The sequence below is a fragment of the Pleurodeles waltl genome, chromosome 3_1 (genome assembly GCF_031143425.1).
Source record: "Pleurodeles waltl isolate 20211129_DDA chromosome 3_1, aPleWal1.hap1.20221129, whole genome shotgun sequence".
Taxonomy (NCBI): domain Eukaryota; kingdom Metazoa; phylum Chordata; class Amphibia; order Caudata; family Salamandridae; genus Pleurodeles; species Pleurodeles waltl.
The window spans coordinates 798651111-798673214 of record NC_090440.1 but is presented as its reverse complement, the minus strand read 5'-3'; the positions used below and the strand labels follow the sequence as shown (position 1 = coordinate 798673214).

Here is a 22104-nt window from a genome sequence, read left to right as displayed (position 1 = left end):
GTTGAACATACGAACCCTGCTAAAAGTGTCCAACAATGGTAATTGCAGCAGTGCTCCTACAGTGTCTCACAGTGATAGTAGAGGTTGAATCCCAAAGGATATGGTACAGGATTACCAGGTGGGGGATGACACTGAAAAATGTTAGCAGCCTACAAGGTGGCCTTGAAGGTACACCGGGTCCCTGAAAATAGCTGGGGAGGTAGTCTACGGCAGTACCTGAAACACAGGGGGAGGGACAGTCTCCTGGCCCTCGATGTTTGGGACCAGACTAACTACTCTGCCATGAAGGCCATGCTAGACAGTAAGTTTGGACTGACCCCAGCAAAATACTGCCAAAGGTTTAGGGCCAGCCGCAAACTGACCACTCAAAATTGGGTTGACTTCATAGACTATGTGAGTAAGGCACTGAGGTGTTGGGTGTTGGCCAGTAAGGTAAATGACTATGAAGGATTGTACAACTTGATCTTGAGGTAGCACCTTCTTGAGATCTGTTTTACTGACCTGCCCCAACACCTGGTAGGCAGCAAGCTGATGGATTGCCAGAAGCTTTCTGAGGAAGCGGACCACTTGGCCAGCACTAGGTATCCAAAAAAATCACTGGGGGCAGCTCCCAAAAAGGTAGGCCAAGCACCCCCCAAAAGAAAGAGGGAACTAACAAGGGAAAAGAGTCTTCTATCAGTCCCCAAAAGCATCCCCAGGGTATGGGCATGGCCCTCATCCCCAATCCTTTCCCCCCAAAGAAAACGTCCCCAGAGATCTTAAGTGTCCAAAGTGAGTGCCCCCTGCCTCAGGGGCAAAGGCTCCCAGCATGGCCAGTGTAGTGATGGGGGAGGAGGGAGACCCCGGCATGGGGGGTTAGTGGAGTTATCCTGGTGTCCCTGGGTGACAGTGAGATGGTGCCCCAGATACATGTGCCTGCTAACTATTGGCAGCGAACTATAGGCAGTGGATCACCGTCAATGGGCAGGGGGTAGAGGGTCTAAGGGATACAGAGGCCAATATGACTATGGTAAGAAGTCAGCTGGTCTCCCAGGAGCAGGCCATCCCCCAAGTCACCCACGAAGTGGTGGTAGCTGACAACAGAGAGGAATGTTTTTCAGTGGCACAGGTGCCATTTAAGTGAGGGGGGTCTCAGGCCTGTTGAAGGTCACTGTGAGCCCCACCATGCCAGTGCCTCATAATTTGGGAAATGACCAGGAGCACACTATCTGAAAGGAAGTGGAGCTTAAGACTCATGTAGAGATGTTTAGGTTACCTGACTGGATCTGTGTTACCTCATGGTCCATGGCTACCCAAGGAGGGAGCTAGAAGGGGCTGGAGTCTGGAGCAATGGCTCACACAACTGGTAAGAGGGAAAGGTGTTGATAACAGGGGAAACCTGCCACGGAATGTACCTCTGGTGAGAGTAACAGGGAACTGACCAAGGCTACCCCAATGTCCAATGAACAGGACATTACTCCTCCTGGTGCCCTGTCTGAGATTGCTGAGTGGCAAGTAAGAGGAGGTGCCACCAGGAAGGAGTTCTGTAGGGCCCAGAGATAGTGCCCCACCCTCGAGAGACTGATGTAACAAGCTGAAGCTCAAGCAGAGAGTGATAAATCTGGGGCTCATCACCTTTACTGGAAGGACAATCTTCTGTACAGTGAGCCAAAGGCTCTTGGCCAGCAGGCCTGACAGGCTCTAGTGCTTCCCCAGTGTTATAGGGCCTTCCTACTGGAGTTAGCCCATGACATCCCCGTGGCAGGACATTTGGATCGGACAAGACCTTGTCACAGCTTGCTCCTCAATTTTATTGACCCAGACTCAGGGTGTCCTCAGATGCATTCTATGGGACCTGTGTTACCTGCCAGGCTACGGGCAAGGCAGGGTTGAAACTTACAGCTCCTCTTCAACCCTTGGCTGTCATTGACACCCTCCCTGAAAGGGAGGGCATTAACATAGTAGGGCCTATAGATCCCCAGACAGCTGCTGGGCACTGGGTCATCCTGGTGAATCATGCCACTTGGTACCCAGAAATTATCTCTCTGAGGATCACACAGCTGCACTGGCAATGGCAAAGGTCCTGATTGGGATATTCACCTGAGTGGGATTCCCCAAAAAAGTAGTGTCTGACAGGGGCACAAACTCCATGTCAGCTTACATGCAAGCCATGTGGAAGGAGTGTGGAGTTGCCACGACCAAACAAATGGTCTTGTTGAGAGATTCAATAAGACCCTGAAGAGCATGATCAGAGGTCTACCAGAGGCCCTGAGGAAAAAGTGGGATGTCCTCTTGCCATGCCTGATGTTTGCCTACTGGGAGGTCCCTCAAAAGGGAGTGGGGTTTAGCCCCTTTGAACTCGGGCACCCAGTCAATGAACCTCTGAGCTTGGTCAAGGAAGGCTGGGAGCAGTCTCCCAAGAGAACTCCATGGGATGTAGTAAGCTACATGCTCACCTTCGGTAGCCAAATGGCCAAGTTGTTGAAGTGAGCCTTCCACAAATTAGAGGCCAGACAGCCAGGATGTCATGAAAGAGTAGTACAATAACAATGCTACTCCTGTGGAGTTGACAGCTGGATGGAAAGTGTGGGTGATGGAGGGTGTGGAGCCAGGGGCCTGAGCCCTATGAAGTGACTGAGAGGAAGGAGAGACCACTTACCTGGTGGATCTCAAGACCCCAGGGCAGCCCCTTAGGGTGCTACACATCAATTGCCTCAAATCATACTTCAAGAGGTCAGAGGTCACCATGTTCATGGTGACAGATGGAGAGAAGGAGGAGAGTGAACCAGTCCCTGACCTCTGAAGAGTAAAATGGGTTGGTGGAAGGAGTGATCCTGTCCCCCACTCTCACTCTCAACCAGCAGAGGGACTGCAACTGAGTGTTGGGGCAGTTTCCCTTGCTGTTCTCCCTTATCCCAGGAACTACTCATCTGTGTACCCATGAGGTGCATACAGGTGACAACCTTTCTGTCAAGGGCAAATCTTATAGGTTGTTGGATAAAGTCAGATCTAGCATCCAGGAGGAGGGGTCTAAGATGCTAGAGCTGGGGTCATATAACCCTGTAGCAGCCCCTGGTCTAATCCAGTGGTTCTGGTACCAAAAGCCACCCCCACAGACACCACACCTGAGCAGAGGTTGTGTGTGGACTACAGGAAGCTGAACTAGGTGTCTCGGATGGATGCCCATCCCATTCCACGGGCTGATGACTTGATTGATAGGTTGGGAGCCACCAGGTATTTGTGTACCTTTGACCTCACCTCTGGGTACTAGCAGATCACCCTCACTGAGGGAGCCAAGGAGAGAACTGCTTTCTCCACTCTGGACAGGCATTACCAATTTATGGTCATGCCCACTGGGCTCCAAAATTCCCCCGCCAGAGGCTGGAAACCAAGATCCTTGCTGGTATGGAGGCCTTCTCGGCTGCTTATCTGGATGACATTGCAGTCGTCAGTAAAAGCTGGGAGGATCATCTCCTTCACCTCCAGGAAGTATTCCAGGCCCTGCAGAAGGCAGGCCTCACTATTAAGGCCAGTAAGTGCCAGAGAGGGGAAGGATAAGTGCATTGGGGCATTGGGGCATTGGGTGGGCAGGGGTAAGGCAAAACCCCGTCCAGCTAAGATTGAGGCCATCCTAGCCCGGCTGCCCCCAAGACCCAGATGAATATCAGAGCCTTTCTGGGCCTCACTTGGTACTACCGGAGTTTCATCAAGGGATATGACACTGTTGTGACTCCCTTGACAGAGTTGACCTCAAAGAAGCAGCTCTGCAATGTAATATGAAAGGGGCCTGCCAGGTCACATTTGACCATCTTATGCAGGTCATGTGCATCGCCCTTTCCTCTGAACATGGTATTGGGGTGGTACTATCTCAGTTGAATGAGGAGGGCCTAGACAAGCCGAGAGCCTTTATCTTCTGGAAGCTACTGCCCCAGGAGCAGAGGTTGAGCGCTATAAAAAGAAAAGCCTTTGCAGTAGTCTGGGCCCTGAAGACATTGAGGCCGTATCTGTTTGGTACTCACTTCTTGGTCCAAACGGTCAAAGACCCCTCATGCGGTTAATGCAATGAGGGGTGAGAATCCAAAGCTGTTAATGTGGTCCATTTGGATGGACGTCAGGGTGGAGCACTGCCCAGGGGTGGACCAATCCAACACGGATGCTCTAGCTAGGTTTTTCCTCCTCAGTGAGAAGGACTACCTAGAAGCTGGTTAGAACCCCCCACTTTCGGCTGGGGAGATGTGTTAGACTTAATACGCTGAGGTAGTGTTTCCCCAAACGTTTTGCTTTTTTCTACATGGTTTTGCTGATTCTCTTTGAGTGGCTTTGGGGCCATAGGTGTTTTTCCACTGTGAATACAGTGTGAAAATGTGAGTGGCTTCTCACCTATGGCAGGAAAGTGGTGCTGACCAGTATGGCCACATATGCACCCTGGTGTGCCCCTAGGTACTTGGTCTGTCACAGCAGGCCTGAATGGGTGCACTTGCACATGTGTGGTGCCTTTAACTTGTATCCAGCCTTTCCCTGCAGGCTTGTTCACTAAACATGAGAGCTGCTCTGCCCATAGGTTAACATGGGGACAGGTTACAATTGATCCCGAACTCCAACAGAGAAGCAGCCTCATGGTGTTTACTACCATTGGATTCACAAAGACAAACCCCTTCCCATGATAAAGGTGGTTTTGTCAGTAATGCTCTAGAAATGCTACTTCTAAGAAGTGGGCATTTCTATGTTACAAAAACTCTCTTTCAGTGCCTTTTAATTCAAACTTCATTTCACTGGAGGCTGGGGAAAGCACATCTGTGCATTCCCCCTTGACAGTCATAAAACTTGGACACCAAGAATGACAGGCCTCTGCCAGTTGAGGGCCTGGCTGGATAGACTGGAGGGAGAGGTTTTGACACTTGGCCTCTCAGAGAGAGATCATGGCCCCACTAAAGATAACAATCTGCATTCCATGGCCCCATGGCAGACAGGACTGAAATTTAGGGGAGACATCTATGGTTCAAAGGGGAATCCATTGAACCATCCTCAACTTCAAAGGCACACTTTAGTATATCTACTGACATCACACTTCAGAAACTTAGAGCTACAATTGCAGGAACATGGGATGGAGATGCTGGACCATGGGGGTGCACACTGCCAGAGTAATCGGTCGTGCACAAGGAGTATTTACTGCCCCCCAGGAAGGGACTGCACACCCTTCGGACATTGAAGTTGGCCTGGGAAAACTGGCTGCTGCAGTGTGGCACTCTCAAGTGTGTTCCCCAATGACAGAGTGCCCTCTGTTCTCTTGTGGAGGTCTCAGGGATATCGAAGACCTCCTGTGAGGGACCTGCACCTTCTACCAGTGTCATTTGGAGAGTGGTGCTCTCAAGTACTTGCATCAATGGCTGAAATTCACTGGGCAGCAGTGATGCAAGTATTGAAACAAGTATACTTCTGCAGAATGGATTTGCCTGGTGCGTTGCCTTCAAAGTATTGCCCGCATTTCAAAAAGTGTTGCCTTTCATCGTGGGGCCACAACACTCATAAGCGGCTGGTTTGCTGTGAGGATGTGGGACCCCGGGTTGCCCTCCTTCGTCTAGTGCTTTTCATTTTGCTCATGTGACTCCTGAATGTATGCTCATTGTGTGCGGTGTCCGTGTCATAGGTGATGACCCTTGGAGGTGTGGGCATCCCAGGAGCAGTGCTGTACCCTACCTCGTGCGGCCCTGCAGTACTTGTGTCTTTTGTATGTGTAGCTGGATCGTCTGGTACAACTCAAGTCATCGCACACCAGACACTGTGCCTTATTCCAAGGAGGCATAGCATTGGGATCCTTTATGTGCATGCTCAAGGACTGTCTGGTGTGACTCAGGTAATTGTGCACCAGACGTTGCACCTCATTCCAGGGAGGTGAGACAATGAACACATTGTGTTTGTAATTTGAAGTGTCTGGTGTGTCTGAAGTCATTGTGCATCAGATATTGTGCCTCATTCCAGGGAGGCACGACATTGAGCACTTTGTGCTGGCAATCATGATTGGCCTGACTCAAGTCATTCTACAGCAGGCGTTGTGCCTCATTTCAAGGAAGTACAACGTTGAACACCGTGTGTTTGTAATTGGAGGTGTCTGGTGTGACTCGGGTCTTTGAGCACCAGACGTTGTGCCTCATTCCAAGGAGGTACTGCAGTGGAATCCTTTTTGTGTGTTTGTCTGGTGCAGCTCACGTCATTGTGCACCGGACGTTGTGCCTCATTCCAGGGAAGTACGACATTGAGCACTTTGTGTGTACAATCAGAACCTGTCTGATGCAACTCAAGTCACTGCGCATCAGATGTTGTGCTGCATTTCAGGGAGGTATGGAATTGAGCACTTTGTGTTTGTGATCGTAATCATCTGGTGAGACTCAGGTCACCGGGCACCCTAAGTATCTCCTCCATCCAGTGTGGTGCAGATAGGTATCTCTGTGCAACCGGGACCGTCTGGGGCTTCTCAAGTCATCGTACCCCAGACATTGTGCCTCCTTCCAGGTAGGTACGGGATTTGGTAACTATTGTGTATTAGAGTGCCTGGCTCAGCTGGGTGCCACTGTGACCAGCGTGTGTCCCCTCACGACCCTCCCCCATGCTTTGCGTACCTGGGCCCGGGCCAGGAAGGCATGGTGCGGAGACCTCTCAGTGATCTTCCCAAGTGGTGGCCAAACCTTCATTTGTTGACTATTATCTGTTCCGCTGGTATCTCTTCCTTTCTCCCTATATTGTCCCCTAGTGCCAGGAAAAGGCTGTTCGTATCTTCAGCTAGTAGGAGGAGGGGTAGCAGGGCCAGTTGTAGGGATGGGGAAGGGTTTGGCACCCAAGTGGGGGTCTGCAAATGCAGTGACAGCTAACCTGCTGGATATCACTGTACCGCATTAGGAGATAGAGGTAAGGGAGAAAGAAGGAGGAAATGCCAGAGAAGAAGGGCAGAATGACAAAGAAGTGTAGCAGGAGACCTGTCAGCATGCAGGAAGTAAGGATACAAGAGAGAGCAGCAACTGAACCTTAGAAGAGGGGTGAAGTAGAGGAAGGGGATAGCAGTCTTGTAGTAAAAGCAATACCAATAATCAATTGTGTTTAGTGATCCCATAAACATGTTAATGTTGTGTGCTAGAAGTACTGCATTTTAAAATCGACCACATAACAACTGAAAACAGTAGCATACAACTTGAGATGATGATGCAGTTACTCACATAATTGAATTTTGCACAGTTCCAAAACATAAGACGCACATCAAATACTAGCTCCTCAAGTGTTGCATAATGGGGGTTATTCGTTTTTTGAAGTTTCCCACGAATGATTGACAGATCCATTGGTTTTTTGATAATCTGGTAATAGTGGCGTGCCTGCAATGAAAAAAAATATGAAAATAACTATATGCTGTTTTTCATTAATTGTGGGAATACTGCACGTTAACACGGTGTTCAAGTAAGCATAGCCTCGTTTTTAATCTGGCACAGACAATTAAGAAACTGCAGAGTTAGTGAAGTCAGCTTTCTACTGGACCCCACTGTATCTCCCTCTCAAGGTTTTTTCTAGGCGCCTATTTGTTGATAGCTATCTTGAGTTTCTATTCAATCCTTTTTCTATCCTCTGCATGCTGCATTATAGAAATCGTATAAAAAAGGTGATAAATTAAATACATTTAGTTTTTCATGCTCCAACAGTTCAGACGGCGACACACTGGCCCATTGATATTGCGAATTTGCACTTTGAATTATTTGCTTCTTAGAATCTGTTTGTCATTAAACATCTTTTAGGCTTCCACGGACTTCTCCAAGTGTTCTTTTCTTTCACATGCTGGAAGGTTCTGTATCAACTATCTGCTTCCTAATATTGAGGATCTTGGTTGTGAAGCATTCCTTGCAACGTCATTTCTTGTTGAATTTGATGCATCGGGGGATGCTGTGCGTTCACGCATTGTTTGATCATTTTCAAGAGACTCTTCCACCTGTCGGTGGCTCGATTTATAGAGGAGGTGAAGTATGAAGTCTTGGTTTTCATGATGAGCTGTCTGTTGGTGATGAGGAGACCTGTCAAGGTTAGCAAGTTTTCTTGTAGCTTGGACTGATTCTTATTTTTATGTTGCCACCATATGGCACATTTCAAATGGGATGCTCGGTGTGCTTTGTTGGCACAAACTAAGGATTGGCTGCCTTTGAAATACTGGGATAGTAGGAAGGTTGAGTCAATCACTGTTCGGCTGGAAGGTGACTTTGGTCTTAAGGTCACATAAATTAGGGGGCCATTATGGAGGAAAGTACTGCCAACAGGCTAGTGGTACTGGAGGAAAGTACTGCCAACAGGCTAGTGGTACTTTCCTCCATACTATGACATTGGCTGTTTGGCTGAAGCCAAACCACCAATGAACCACACCGACCGCCATGGCGGTAACGACCGTTGGGCTGGAGAAAACAATCTCCAGCCCGGTGGCCATCACTTGCCTGCCTTCAGGAATATGACCCTGCCTACCGCCATGGTTTTCGTGGATTCCTTACTGCCACGAAAACCATAGTGGTAGGCACTATCAGTGACAGGGAATCCCTTTCCTGTCACTGATAGGGGTCTCCCCAACTCCCCTCCCCTCCACAGGTTTGCTCCCACCCACCCCCTTCCCCTCCAAACCCCCTTCATACACACCACTCCCTTCACACACGCACACATGCATACACACACCCATTCCCACATTCATCCACGCATCCATTCACACACAAATCCACACACACTTACATACATAAATGCATTCACGCTACTCAACATACACACACTCACACCCCCAAACATGCACACACATACAACATGCAACACACACACGCATACACGCACGCACAGACATACACACCCCCCCACACACACACAACATCCCCCACCCCTCTCCCCTGTTGGAGCCCCCACTTACCTGGATCCATGGGGTCCTCCGGCAGGAGACGGGATGGGGCGCTGCTGCCAGCCACAGAGCCTGCCAGCAGAATACCGCCAGGCCGTCTACTGGCGTGGCCACCTTACCACAATCCGCCGGCATGGCCACAGCCGGATTTCTGCCGTCTTTCTGGTGGAAATCCGCCTGTGGTCATAATGTGGTGGATGGCTGGTAGCCACGGCAATGGTCTTTTGGGGGCCGTCGCCGCGCCGGTAGGTGGTTTTTACCGCCAGGGTCATAATGACCCTCTTAGTGTCTTGCTGATTGGGCTCCAGGGAGGTGATTGGCTGCTTTTGAACAGCTGGGGTGGTAGGAAGGTTTAAGAGGTAACTGGTTGGCCATGAGAAGGCGCAGGACTTGCGGTTATCTTACATAATGCATCATGCTGCCTTCTAGGATGACAATCCTGTCGTTGGCATCTGGGCGAGGACTGACTGCTGCTGAGAAGCAGGAACAGCAGGAAGGTAATGGCAATTGTATTTTACTGGGAGGCGGTGTAGGGCTTGAGGTTAAGTGCTTCTTCTGCCTCCTGGGTGACTGTGTTGCTCTAGCAGCGAAGTTGCTAGATGGACCATGGTTGTCTCAAGAGTTCAAAGAGTACAGATTTAATGCAAAAGTGGACATAATTGTTTTCAAATCAGAACAAATTATCACTTTGCTTACCAGGGCAATAAAAAAGAAAATTGGTCATTATGGAACTCGCCTTCAAAAACCATAAGTGCCATTGCTCTTTAATATCATTGTGGGAACCCCAGTTTATTGTAGAATTCTGTGATACTCAGTGTTTAATTGGGGAAGCTCAGTGGTCTTGGGGGATAGGTCTCCTCATCCAGGTGGCAGAGATGGAGAAGAAAATACCCTTGAGTATTGTACTGAATGTCAGAAGTGAGATGCTGAACATTACACATGCCGACCTTCAGCTTCTGGAGTATTCCACTTACGCCTGCATTTCCCCTGCACACTAGTAGTATTCATGTCTTCTGGAGTGGTAGATGGTGCTGATAATGGATATACTATTTTCTTGCAAATTAATTTTGAAAACATTTTTCCCTCGAAATCCATATGCTGAAAACTTCAAACACCACAGATAGTGATCATGGCATTAGTGAGAATTAAAGGAAGTTTACAAGACAAAAGAAAACACACATTTGTACACCCCTAGCTGCGAGTGAAGGGTTCAGCCTCAGATGAAGGCAGAAGATCCATTTATCATACGTAAAATGTCAGAACGTAGCCTAGTTTTACAGAGACAGCTCTACAAAGAATACTAAGTAGCACAAATTGCAATAAACATTGGAAGAACTTCAATAACTAAACTGGTAGACAAAATAATTTATAACAAAATGTATTTCTGCCACTTTACAAAAATACCCTTCCCCTTATATCTTCCCCTGCAGCCCCTCTCTTAGCTCTGCCTTACCCTTAACACTTAGGGCTGCATTTAAAGGCCTCTAGCACCACAGGAGCATCACTTTTAGTGACGCTCCTGTGGCGCTAAGCACAGAACCGTATTTACAAGGTGTCAACATCAGGACAGTGCGTGCTCTAGGGGCGACAAAAATGCAAGAACCCAGTCTTTATGCAAGAGCATAATTCATGCATTGTGTTTATATGCAGTATGTTAACCTTTTGCATTGCAGAGTTTAACCATGAAAAACACTATTAATGATGCTTGCAATAACTGCTCATTTGCAAGGTATTGCTGCAGGCTTACTGAGTGTGTTAGGGTGTGGCCCCTTTCTAGGACCTTCTAGAAGCTTTCCCTGCAGTATGACTGGGTGTGGTTTGTGGGCTGTGCTTGACTCTATATAAGGGAGCCAGCCCAGTTCCACGTGCTCACTATTCAGAGGTCCCGGTACAGAGCAGCAGCAACTTCCTGAGCTCCTGTTCCAGAGGCCTACCTTGATATTCCAGGCCTGCCCTCATTATATTGGTGATCATTGAGCAGGGCGGTAAGGCAGAGGTCAGGCTGGGTCCCCGACCCCCGTTCTCAAAGACATTCGAGTTTTGGTCTTAGTTGTGAAACTTTCTGTGTGCGTGAGTGTGATTTCATGGCATTTGCATATTCTTGTTTGAATCGGCATTGTGCGCGATTCATTTCTATCATGTAAACCTTGGCATTCAGATCGGCAACAGTGTGCGCGATCATTTCATGGCATTTGCACATTCTTGTTCGAATCAGCAGTGTGGGGGATTCAATCCTAGCATGTAAACCTTGGCATTCAGATCGGCAACAGTGTGCGCGATCATTTCATGGCATTTGCATGTTCTTGTTCGAATCGGCAGAGTGCGCGATTCATTCCTAGCATGTAAACCTTGGCATTCAGACTGGCAACAGTGTGCGCGATCATTTCATGGCATTTGCATATTCTTGTTCGAATCGGCAGAGTGCGCGATTCAATCCTATTATGTAAACCTTGCCATTGAGATCGGCAACAGTGTGCGCGATCATTTCATGGCATTTGCATATTCTTGTTTGAATCTGCAACAGTGTGCGCGATTCAACCCTGGCATAAAATGCTTGGATCTTAGATCGGCATTGTGCGCGATCATTTCATGACATTGAAAACTTTGGTGTGCCGTGTTTGGTGAGGTGCACACATTTATCCCGAGCTTTTGGATTTCTTTGAAAATGCTTAATTCAAAGTGCCACATTCTTTGTGCATATTAAGTTCCTAGTACAGTTCCTGTTGTTTTCAGGGAATGTTCAGATAGCCTTTGTCCTCATGTAAAAATGCAATGTTTATTCTGAAACCTTATTCAAGAAGGTTCTTGTTTTCTAGACAGTATGTGGTATTTCATGAAAAGCTCATATGAAACATTGTATTAACCCATTCTTGATTTTTCCAGGTACCTAGATTTCTTGAGGTCTAGTTATAGTCATTTCTTAGGTTATCCATGATTACAGTATAACAACTCTTAGAACCATAGTCTATTGAAAGTCAATGTGATTATATATTGATATTGTGTTGTTTAACCTCTTGCTTCCTACAGGTCTCCTTCCCAGCTTCTCCCTACCTGATCCCCTTTTCCTCGACTTGGACTCTCTCAGGCTCTGTGGTATTCCTATCGGAGCTTTGGAGCTGTCTAGTGGTGGACATGATGGGAACGTGCGCAGACCCCGAGGATCTGGTCTCCCTGACACATGGTGGCATTAAGCCACTTTTTGTGGCTTAACGCCACCTTGTAAATACGCCCCTTCCCACACGGCACTGCTGTGGAAGGGGCGTACAATGGGTGCTGCTGTGGCTGTGCCACAGAAACACCCATTGCATTTTTGAAGCTGCCTCAGATATATGAAATCTCCTAAACCTGAGGCGCCGCCGAAATCTAACGCCACCTCCAGGGGTGGCGTTAGCAGGGCACAATGAGGAGGAATACCTTAAGGGCCAGATTAAAGGAAAAGTGGAGCAGCGCGGTGCTACGCCAAAATTGGCAGCACAGCAATGCGTCACTTTAGAAATGCAGGGATGCGCCGTATTTAAGGGAATACGGCCCACCCCTGCGTTTCCCCCTGTGCTGGCGCTAACTTTAGCTGCCAGCGCCACCGCAGGCATCAATGCACCATCGTGCAAGGATGTCTGCATTGAGGGGTGTGACTGTTTATATGCGGGAAGGTGTCCCTTTCTCCACAAAAACAATCATTTGACAATGATGCTTTGGCACTTCTGTGTGCTGCACTGTGCAGCACACACAGAAGTGCCAAAGCGCCATTAGTGATTGTTTATGTGCGGGAAGGGATACCTTCCCGCACATAAACAATTATTTCTGGCATTTTGCTCTTTCTATGCGTGCTGCAGAATAACGGCTTACATGGATGGAAAGCACGCTATTGTTGCTCTGGTGTGAAAGAAGATCAGAACTTGCTCACCGATGCACCACAATCCCAGCTGGTCACTGCACACTGGTAAATATCAATACTGTGGAATGTGTTTTTCATCAGTTGTATGCTTACTACATAATTCCCGAGTTTTGCACTTCAGAAGGGGTATAACATGCCCATTCCAAGGCGTTCCCACTTGGAATCTGCATTGCTTGCCTGCACTAATTGTATCATGTTTACCCAGTTGCGGCTTGCTCCACGGTGAGGGGTGCCAACCATCCAGCAAATAGGTAAACTGTAAGACTGACGCCCTCATTCTAGTGTTCATTTCTCAACCTTGTAACCCTTTTACCTGCTACCTCAAAGCAATTGGTTCTTTCTTGTGTGTGATAAAATGCCTGTTGTGTAACATGCAATGAAACAAATGTGCTTATCTATTTGTAACTTAAGTAAAGCACTCTGGAGGTCAATGGTTCTAGTCGGTGCTACATAAAACTGGAACATAAATGAGTACATAAATTGTTTCATACTAGTAAACCTGCTTCATGAAGACAAAGCCTAATTCCTCAAACCTGTGTACTTAGTGCAACACAACTAGGTATCACTGGAAGCCCGCTAGGCCCATCCCTGATGGGATCACCTTCACCATGATTCATGGATGATATGCACATAAATTACTTGCCAGCTCACCATGACTACCGTCAAAAATCCATAATCTATTCACAATGTTACAGCAGAAAGTTGCAGGACCTTGGAACTACACACAACACACACTGCCTGTTTCCACAAACCAGCAAGGGACATAAAGACGACTGCGAGAAATAGTATGTCACAAGAATCTGCTTAATTTAGGGAATAAATAACTCGGTTTCACCCAAAAAAAATCTGCAGAAACTATCCTAGCACAAATATTAATATCCATTGCTTATTAAACATCTAAATGCTCACCAGAGGGCTTACCGGCTCCTGGAACGGAAGACTGAGGCTGCTGCAGTAGAGAGACAGCACTAGCTTTTCACACTTCTGTAAAATACAAATATTACTAATTTCAGATAAACACATAAAGAGTTGTGCCAAACATGTAAATACTGTTCAAATGCCTGGTATTGTTATGTACAAGTCACTTGCATATGAGAAAGGAAGAGCACATTGGATACCTCCCTAGTGAGGCTTTAAACTGAAACTCATTTAGTCGCGACTGTTTGAATAACGGAGGGTGTAGGTGGAGCGTTATCCCTCTAAAGAACTAGCGTAAGTAAACCCGCCTTGTTTAATATGAACCCTCTCAGGCAAGTTCGCAGAACCGCCCTGAATTTTCTTTTCAGGAAATTAGAAACATTCGTGTATACATAGGATTTTCCGCCCATACATGCAACTAGGAGGTATTGTATTCATAAATATATCAGGACTCCTGTACATAATATGGAGAAATAATGGAAACTCATCAACAGTAAGTAGTAAGTCAGTAAACTAAGCCTGTGGCAGCTTTAGACCTTCCCAGTCAGTTCATTATTTCACAATCATTGGGATATAGCTCCACGTAGTGGGCAAAAGTATGTAGTACTCCCTCACCGAAGGATTCGAAAACTGGGCAAAATGGGAACTTTCCATGATCGAAGCATGCCTCCCTCAGTAGTGTTAATTTTTTTTTATTTTTTTTTATATAGAGCGCGCACTCGAGCCGAAGGTATTGGAACACTTTACATGAGCACCAATTACATTACACAAGAACACATTCATTTTTTTTAGGCACGAGAAGATTAAGTGGTTTGCCAAGTGTAGTTAGGGTGACCACCTGGCACTGATGCAAATTCTGGACAGGACTGTAAAAAATTCAGGACAAAGGGTCAAAATTCAGGACAAAAATTCAAGAACAAACCTCAGTTTTACAGACACATGCAAGAGAGGCCATGCCTCACTATGTTGTCAGTGCATGTATTTACTCTTTTTTAACATAGCACTATTTATTCACTGTGGTCTTTTTGTGATTGCCTCCTGGTATGCTACATTCAGGTGACACATTACCTCCTTGTTCAGTAGTAAATTAATGCCCTTCAGTACAGCTGCAAGGCCATCCCCCTACCCAAATCTACCCAGTCTTTCTTGAAGAGAAAGTAACAGCAAATTTTTGATTATGTTTCTGAACATTTTAAAACCCCTTGCAAACAGTTTGGGAAACATTAAGGTAATTAGCCTAATGCTAGTTTAAACAAATTGAACAAAAACATCTGGCTTACCCCAACCGCCCATGGACTTTCAACCTAAAAAAAAATTAAGGAGGCAGGGCAGATGTTGTGGGCGACAGTCTCACACCTAACCTCAGGATGTGAGGTACCCACAACTTGTCTGTAGTCTCACAGCACTAGAGTGTATGTCTGGGACTCTACATTTATCTCACACGAGTCTACTCTTCACTCTGACACTGCATCACTCTGCATTTCTGCACTCTCTGCCACTCTATTGTATGCCACTCTACTCCACTGCACTCAATGCTACTGTCCCCCATGCCACTCTATGCCACTGCACTCTGCGCCAATGCACTCTAAACAACTGCACTGTACGCCACTGCCATCTACTTTGCACCACTGTACTCTACGCCACTGCTCTCTGTGCCACTCTACTCCACTCTACATCACTGCACTGACACTCTACTCTGCAACATTGCACTCTCCGCCACTGTACTGTACACCTATCTACTATGTACTACTGAATTCTACGCCACTGCACTTTATGCCACTGCACTCTATGCCACTCTACTCTGCATCACTCCACTCTACGTGACTGCACGCTACATCACTATAGTCTACTCTGCATTGCACCACTTTACACTATGCCACTGCACTCTGCCACACAAGTCTACTCTGCCCTCTATGCCACTGCACCACTCTACAATACTGCACTCTCTGCCACTCTATTGTCTGCCACTCTACTCCACTGCACTCTATGCCACTGCACTCTACGCCAGTGCACTCTAAACTACTGCACTGTACCCTGCACCACTGGGCTTTATGCCACTGATCCTATGCCAGTCTACTCCACTCCACACCACTATGCCACTAACTTTTAGCCATGAACATCAGCCACTCTGGTGTATAACATGGCTAAAACTCATTGGCAAAGCAATAACTCTTGCGTAGACTAGACCTATTGGCTTTGCCGATGTTTGTTAGTTCTATGAGGTACCAAAGCCCGTGAAAGAACTGTGAATGTCTAAGTCCTTATTTTAAACATGCATTTGACACCTCGTCAGGGATAGTAAGCGCTATATAAATACAATCACATCATATATAGGCTGCTACAAAATGTGCACATACATTTTGGTTAAATAAAAAAAGTGCTTCTCAAATACAGATTTGAATAATATACAGTTTATACCTAGTACTAACATTTTTTATAACACTCCATTAAAACCACACACTCTACAACTCACCTTGGAACACCATTTCATTATCTGTCTAAAAGAAAATATATTTGCCATCAGAAAGCTTCAAGTGACTCCTTTGGTTAAAGTGGATGCAGGTTTACAAGCCCCTTTACATTTGCAGATTTACCAGTTGCCCACATTTGCATTTCTTTAGGGAAGGAGACACCCTGGCAAGAAGGTTTGTTTCTTATCTGTCTACCCCTCCCTCCCTCCGAGCACAGGAGACTCCCTGTCTTCCACTCCAGCTGGGGAAACTAATCTGCCCGTAATTTCACCCTGTCGTCCTTTGTCCTTTTGTTAAAAGGCTAAAATTATGGACAAATGTCATCCGTTAAGCCTTTCATCATGGACAACGGACGGCAGGGCGAAATTATGGGCAGTCCGTGAAATTTATGGACGGGTGGTCACCCTAAGTGTAGTGTCCTGCCAGACACATACGTGTCCCCCGAATCGTCGCTGTTTTGCAGCCGCTCCCTGAGGGTTGGCCTTTACACCTCGCCTACACCCATCCAACTCAAGCATCACAAGTGCAGTGACCCTGTCAATAAAAGAGCCCTAGTGCTTGTGGCCTGTTGTAGTACCATCTCAAGCGGTATCTGTGTCATTATTATTCAGCATGTGGGCCCAGGGCCCAAAACACCATAATGGCGACGAGGCTGTTTGATTCCACATGTGCACTGACAAGAGCTCTGTGGTTCCTTGAGGGGGAAGCACAGATGGAGTCTGAGGCACTCCCGAGCCCGCTGCTAGCAGGGCAGCAACCCAGGCAGCAGGGACGCGGCACACCAGGACAGGCCAAGGAAAAGACCACCCAGCAAGTGTGGATGACGGTGTCCATCATCAGTGTCCCTGCAGCCACCCACCTGTTAATGCCTCTGAAGCCGCACCTCTGCTGTTAGCTAGCTTGTTGTACCAACCTGCCCTGTTTCCCCCCTCAAAATGGCTTTGCACCCCTCAGAAGAAGGAGCGCAAGGAAAAGTGAGGAAAAGCCTCACTCCAGTGGGGCAGTGGCACACCAGAAGCAGTGCCGATTTACCCACTGGGCATGAGGTGACCCCATGGGTAGAACAGTGTAAAGCCGTGCATTCAGGAAAAGAGATTTGCAAAAGGGGATAGTGTGCCGTAGCCATCACTGTGTGCCCTCAACGCTCAAGGTGCTTACTCACTGCCAGCCCTTAACGCAAGAGGTGGACTTCCCACACCTGCAGCGTCTGCATGAGTGACAAAACTGCACCTACCGTTGGAGTGGCTGAGATACCCGCAAGAGCAGCCCCTGATGTCCTCATCATCATCGGGACAAGAGCTGTGCAGCAGCCCAGGAAGAGGCACCCCGCTGCCTGCAGACTACCCACCTGCAGTTGAGAGGAGGGTGGCATGGCCCGCAGCATGAGGAAGGCAGTTGCAGCTGCATGAGGGGCTGCAGCGCCACCTAGCCGTAGCTCACTGCACCTCACCTGGCCCTGTCAAAGGTGTCCGGTAATGAGTTGGCCCACACGGTAAAAACATTTCGGAAAAGACAAGCCACTCTAGCACCTGCCCAGAGTGAACACCACTGCACTTGCACCTCCAACGTTCGTCAGGCTTGCAGCATCAAGGAAGGCTGCTACGGCCTTGTGAAGTATTTGCACTGGCGGTCACTGTGTCACACCCACTGGGCCCAGGGACTGCTGCTGGAGCACGTGGATCGTGAGGCAAGCTTCAAAAGACCAATTGTGCAAGACACAAGTGTCCCTGCCACCCCGTAGTGTAAAAGCCCTTCAGTGCCTCTCCAACACAGGGACAATACCAGCAGTGCCTGTCACCTGCAAAAGAGAAAGAGGAGCCAGGACGGGTGCAACGTGTATGGAGTACCCCTGGTGGGTGTCTGAAACCTCAGTAGGAAGGGGAGAAGATAATTTGCCTCCTTCAGTCAACCCTGCTGCACCATCATTGACCCAGCACAAGAAGAAAGGAAGGCCTGGTGCCACCACACATGAGGAGAGGAGTGCGCCAGTGGATGCCCACTAAAGAAGACGGGCTCAAAGGGACTGATCGAGACTGCAGTCCCAGCAAATGCCATTAGAGGCTGCTGGAGACACAGGCATCACAGCACTACACCAACCACAGCAAGCGGACAACTCTCACTGAGGAAAACACACCAAGAAGTAAAGCAGAGACACTGACAAAGGAGGGGCACATAGACAATGCATGGCTGCATAAAAGAGGATGTTCCAGCCCACTGCCCCAGCACTGAATGGCCACGACTGGCCAGACAAAGCGAAGGTCACATGGAGTGACCAACAATGCCAAGTACGCACGACCCTAGGCCGTACCAAGTGCAGCCTGGAAGCACACGCACTGCGCACCGAGCGAAAGAGAGGTTGATATAAGTTTACCCGCCATCCACGGGGTGGAGCCCTGAGAAGATTCCTGAGGAGGGGACATGTGAAGTGTGGATAGATGCCACACTGACCTGAAGGGAAGAGTGGAGTCCTACAGAAAGGAAAGGACCTGCAAGAGGTCCATGACAGGAGAAGACGTACAGTCCTACGAACAATGTCCAGACCAGCGAGATGCCCATGCGAAGAGAACTGGCAACATGTGGCCTGACACCACCTCGCATCATACAAAGAGAACACATGCGACGTGTAGCAGGATGCCATATTGCAAAGGAAAACTGAAAAAGATGAGGAGAGAAAGGCATGTGACCAGACCCTGGCAACCACTGATGAGCAGGAGCGATGAACAACAGGTGTTGGAAATGGCCCTTCTGCGGGGTTATCCCCAGACTTTTTGCCTTCCTCCTTCTCTTTTACTGACCTCATTTTTGCTGGTTTTTAGACTCTGCGTACTTTACCACTGCTAACCAGTGCTAAAGTGCATATGCTCTCTCCCTTTAAACATGGTAACATTGGATCATACCCAATTGGACTATTTGATGTACCTATAAGTCCCTAGTAGAGTGTGCTATATGTGCCCAGGGCCTGTAAATTAAATGCTACTAGTGGGCCTGCAGCACTGGCTGTGCCACCCACTTTAGTAGCCCCTTTACCTTGTCTCAGGCCTGCCATTGCAGGGCCTGTGTGTGCAGTTTCACTGTCACTTCGACTTGGTATTTAAAAGTACTTGCCAAGCCTAAAACTCCCCTTTTTCTACATATAAGTCACCCCTATGTGTGCAGGGTGCTCTGTGGGTAAAAGGCAGGACATGTACCTGTGTAGTTTACATGTCCTGGTAGTGGAAAACTCCTAAATTTGTTTTCACACTACTGTGAGGCCTGCTCCCTTCATAGGCTAACATTGGGGCTGCCCTCATACATTATTGAAGTGGTAGCTGCTGATCTGAAAGGAGTAGGAAGGTCATATTTAGTATGGCCAGAATGGTAATACAAAATCCTGCTGACTGGTGAAGTTGGATTTAATATTACTATTCTAGAAATACCACTTTTAGAAAGTGAGCATTTATTTGCACTTATATCTTTCTGTGCCTTACAATCCATGTCTGGCTGGGTTTAGTTGACAGCTCCTTGTGCATTCACTCAGACACACCCCAAACACAGGGTACTCAGCCTCACTTGTATACATCTGCATTTTGAATGGGTCTTCCTGGGCTGGGAGGGTGGAGGGCCTGCCCTCACACAAAGGACTGCCACACCCCCTACTGGGACCCTGGCAGACCGGATTGAACTGAAAGGGGACCTGGTGCACTTCTATGCCACTCTTTGAAGTCTCCCCCACTTCAAAGGCACATTTGGGTATAAAACAGGGCCTCTGCCCTACCACCTCAGACACTTGCTGGAGAAGAAACCTGAACCAGAACCTGCATCCTGCCAAGAACTGCCTGGCTGCCCAAAGGACTCACCTGACTGCTTTCTACAGAGGACTGCTGCCTTGCTGTTGCACTGCTGCCTTGCTGAACTCTTGCCTTGCTGCAGAAGTGCTCTCCAAGGGCTTGGATACAGCTTGCCTCCTGTTCCCTGAAGTCTCAGACCAAAAAGAATTCTTTCTTTCAACTGGACTCCTTGTGCGGCGAAATATTCGACGCACAGCTTGCTCCGCAGTGAAAAATTCACTGCACGCAGACCCGGGACGACGACGCTCGACTTCGCAAGGAAAAGATCGACGCGGTGCCTGCGGTGCGACCAGAACTTCGACGCACGGCCCACCTGGAAAACACCGCCCGACTTCCAGAGAGGAAATCGACGTGCCACCTGCCGTGAGGGAGAAAATTCCACGCACAGCCCACCGGAACGACGCGCAGCCGGACAACAAGCCCAGGATTCCACGCACAGACCCCGGGGCATCTGAAAACCCCGCGACCCACAGAGAACACTGTCCGCGTGCCGGAAATCGACGCAACGTCTTCCCCGCGTGAAAAATAATGACACAAGTCCGTGTGTGAAGGGGCGAAACCGACGCACACACCATTTTCCACGCATTTCCTCCTCTGCGACCCTCTGCGGAGATTTTTCACTCCAAACCAGGTACTTTGTGCTTGAAAGAGACTTTGTTTGCTTTTTTTAAGGACTTAAGACACTTCATATCACTTTTCAGTGATATCTCTACAATTTCTTATTGCATCTTTTATCGTTTTGACCTGCAAATATCCAGATAAATATTATATATTTTTCCAAACCCTGTGTAGTGTATTTTTGTGGTGTTATATTGTGTTATTGTATGATTTATTGCACAAATACTTTACACATTGCCTTCTAAGTTAAGCCTGACTGCTCAGAGCCAAGCTACCAGAGGGTCGGCACAGGATAATTTGGATTGTGTGTGACTTAACATGGCTAGAGTGAGGGTCCTTGCTTGGACAGGGGGTAACCTGACTGCCAACCAAAGACCCCATTTCTAACAAAGGGTTTCAAGATTTAGGATTTCTACCACTACTTGAGAGTGCCCCTAGTAACACAAGCCAGCCCGAGGTGCAGCAACATCACTGGTGACAGCCCAATGGGAGAACCAAAAGTAAGGTGCTTGCATGTGTGAACTGCGTATCTGCCCCACGCTTCATAGTGTGACTGTCCAGCCACTCTCACCAGCTGCTTCATGCAGTTGGCATCCCTGCTAACAACCGCACATGCCAAAGGAAAAGAACCACACCAATAATGCAACGAGTTACGTGGCTGCGAAGTCCCTCCAGTCACCCTACCCCCAACAAGTCCTAATAACCTGTTGCACAGGTTGTTTAGGGCAACAGCATCATCATGTCATGTGCATCACCCTAACCACCAAAGGAGCATTGCATCAACAGGGTGGAGTCTTACAATGGCTAACCACCAAGACACCAAGAATGTACTCCAGGCACAGTGAAGGACCAATTGTCCAGAGGCTATCCGCTAGCCCCACCTGCACCTGCGTCCTGTTGGCAAACACCCTTGCAGTTCCATGAATGACTTGGCCGTGGTTTCTGCCGGTGAGTCTACCATGGCCCCCAAATGGCCCACACACAGCCCTGCACAATCCATGCAGTCCTGTGGTGACCCATCAGAAAGGGCCTCTGGGGAATCCCCGCATGAGTGATGGTCTGGAAGCTGCTCCACCGACAAGGAACCGGGAGGCACTGCGTCCTCAGAGAAAGACACCCAAACATCATCTATGCCATCCCAGTCCATACAATGCCCAGAGACAGGACACCCCAAGAGAAAGGTCTGCAGCAGACCTCCACCCATGCTCCTGATGCACCCCAGGTTGAACTGTTAACACTAACTCAGACACTGTGAGAGCAGGTGAGACCGACCAACATCGTATAGGTGGCCTTTAACCCAACTGACATGCTCTTGAAGGATCTGGACTCCATCTACACTGTGTTCATGCCCAGAGTCATCTGTTTAAACAATAGGTGCGAGCATTGAGCTGTAGGTGATCCCAACCGTGCCTGTCCTTTTGTCCAGTTCTGTCCTGCAGACTGCCTCAAGAGACTGAGAGACTCAGTGTTGTCTAGTTTTTGTTTTATTTATTC

At 48.1% G+C, this 22104-nt stretch overlaps 1 protein-coding gene across 2 annotated transcripts in view; it reads right to left on the bottom strand.

Annotated features, from left to right (window-relative positions):
- Positions 1-22104, bottom strand: part of TRIM66 (tripartite motif containing 66) — a 549453-nt gene that overhangs the window by 19459 nt on the left and 507890 nt on the right. Inside the window, exons 17-18 of one of the 2 annotated variants that reach the window (XM_069223667.1) lie at positions 13698-13760; positions 7188-7340 (exon numbers count right to left, since the gene is read on the bottom strand). In XM_069223667.1, coding sequence (XP_069079768.1) covers positions 7188-7340; positions 13698-13760 — 216 coding nt within the window. Of the gene's footprint in view, positions 1-7187; positions 7341-13685; positions 13761-22104 lie in introns of both variants that reach the window. The other variant, XM_069223666.1, reaches the window with a different exon arrangement.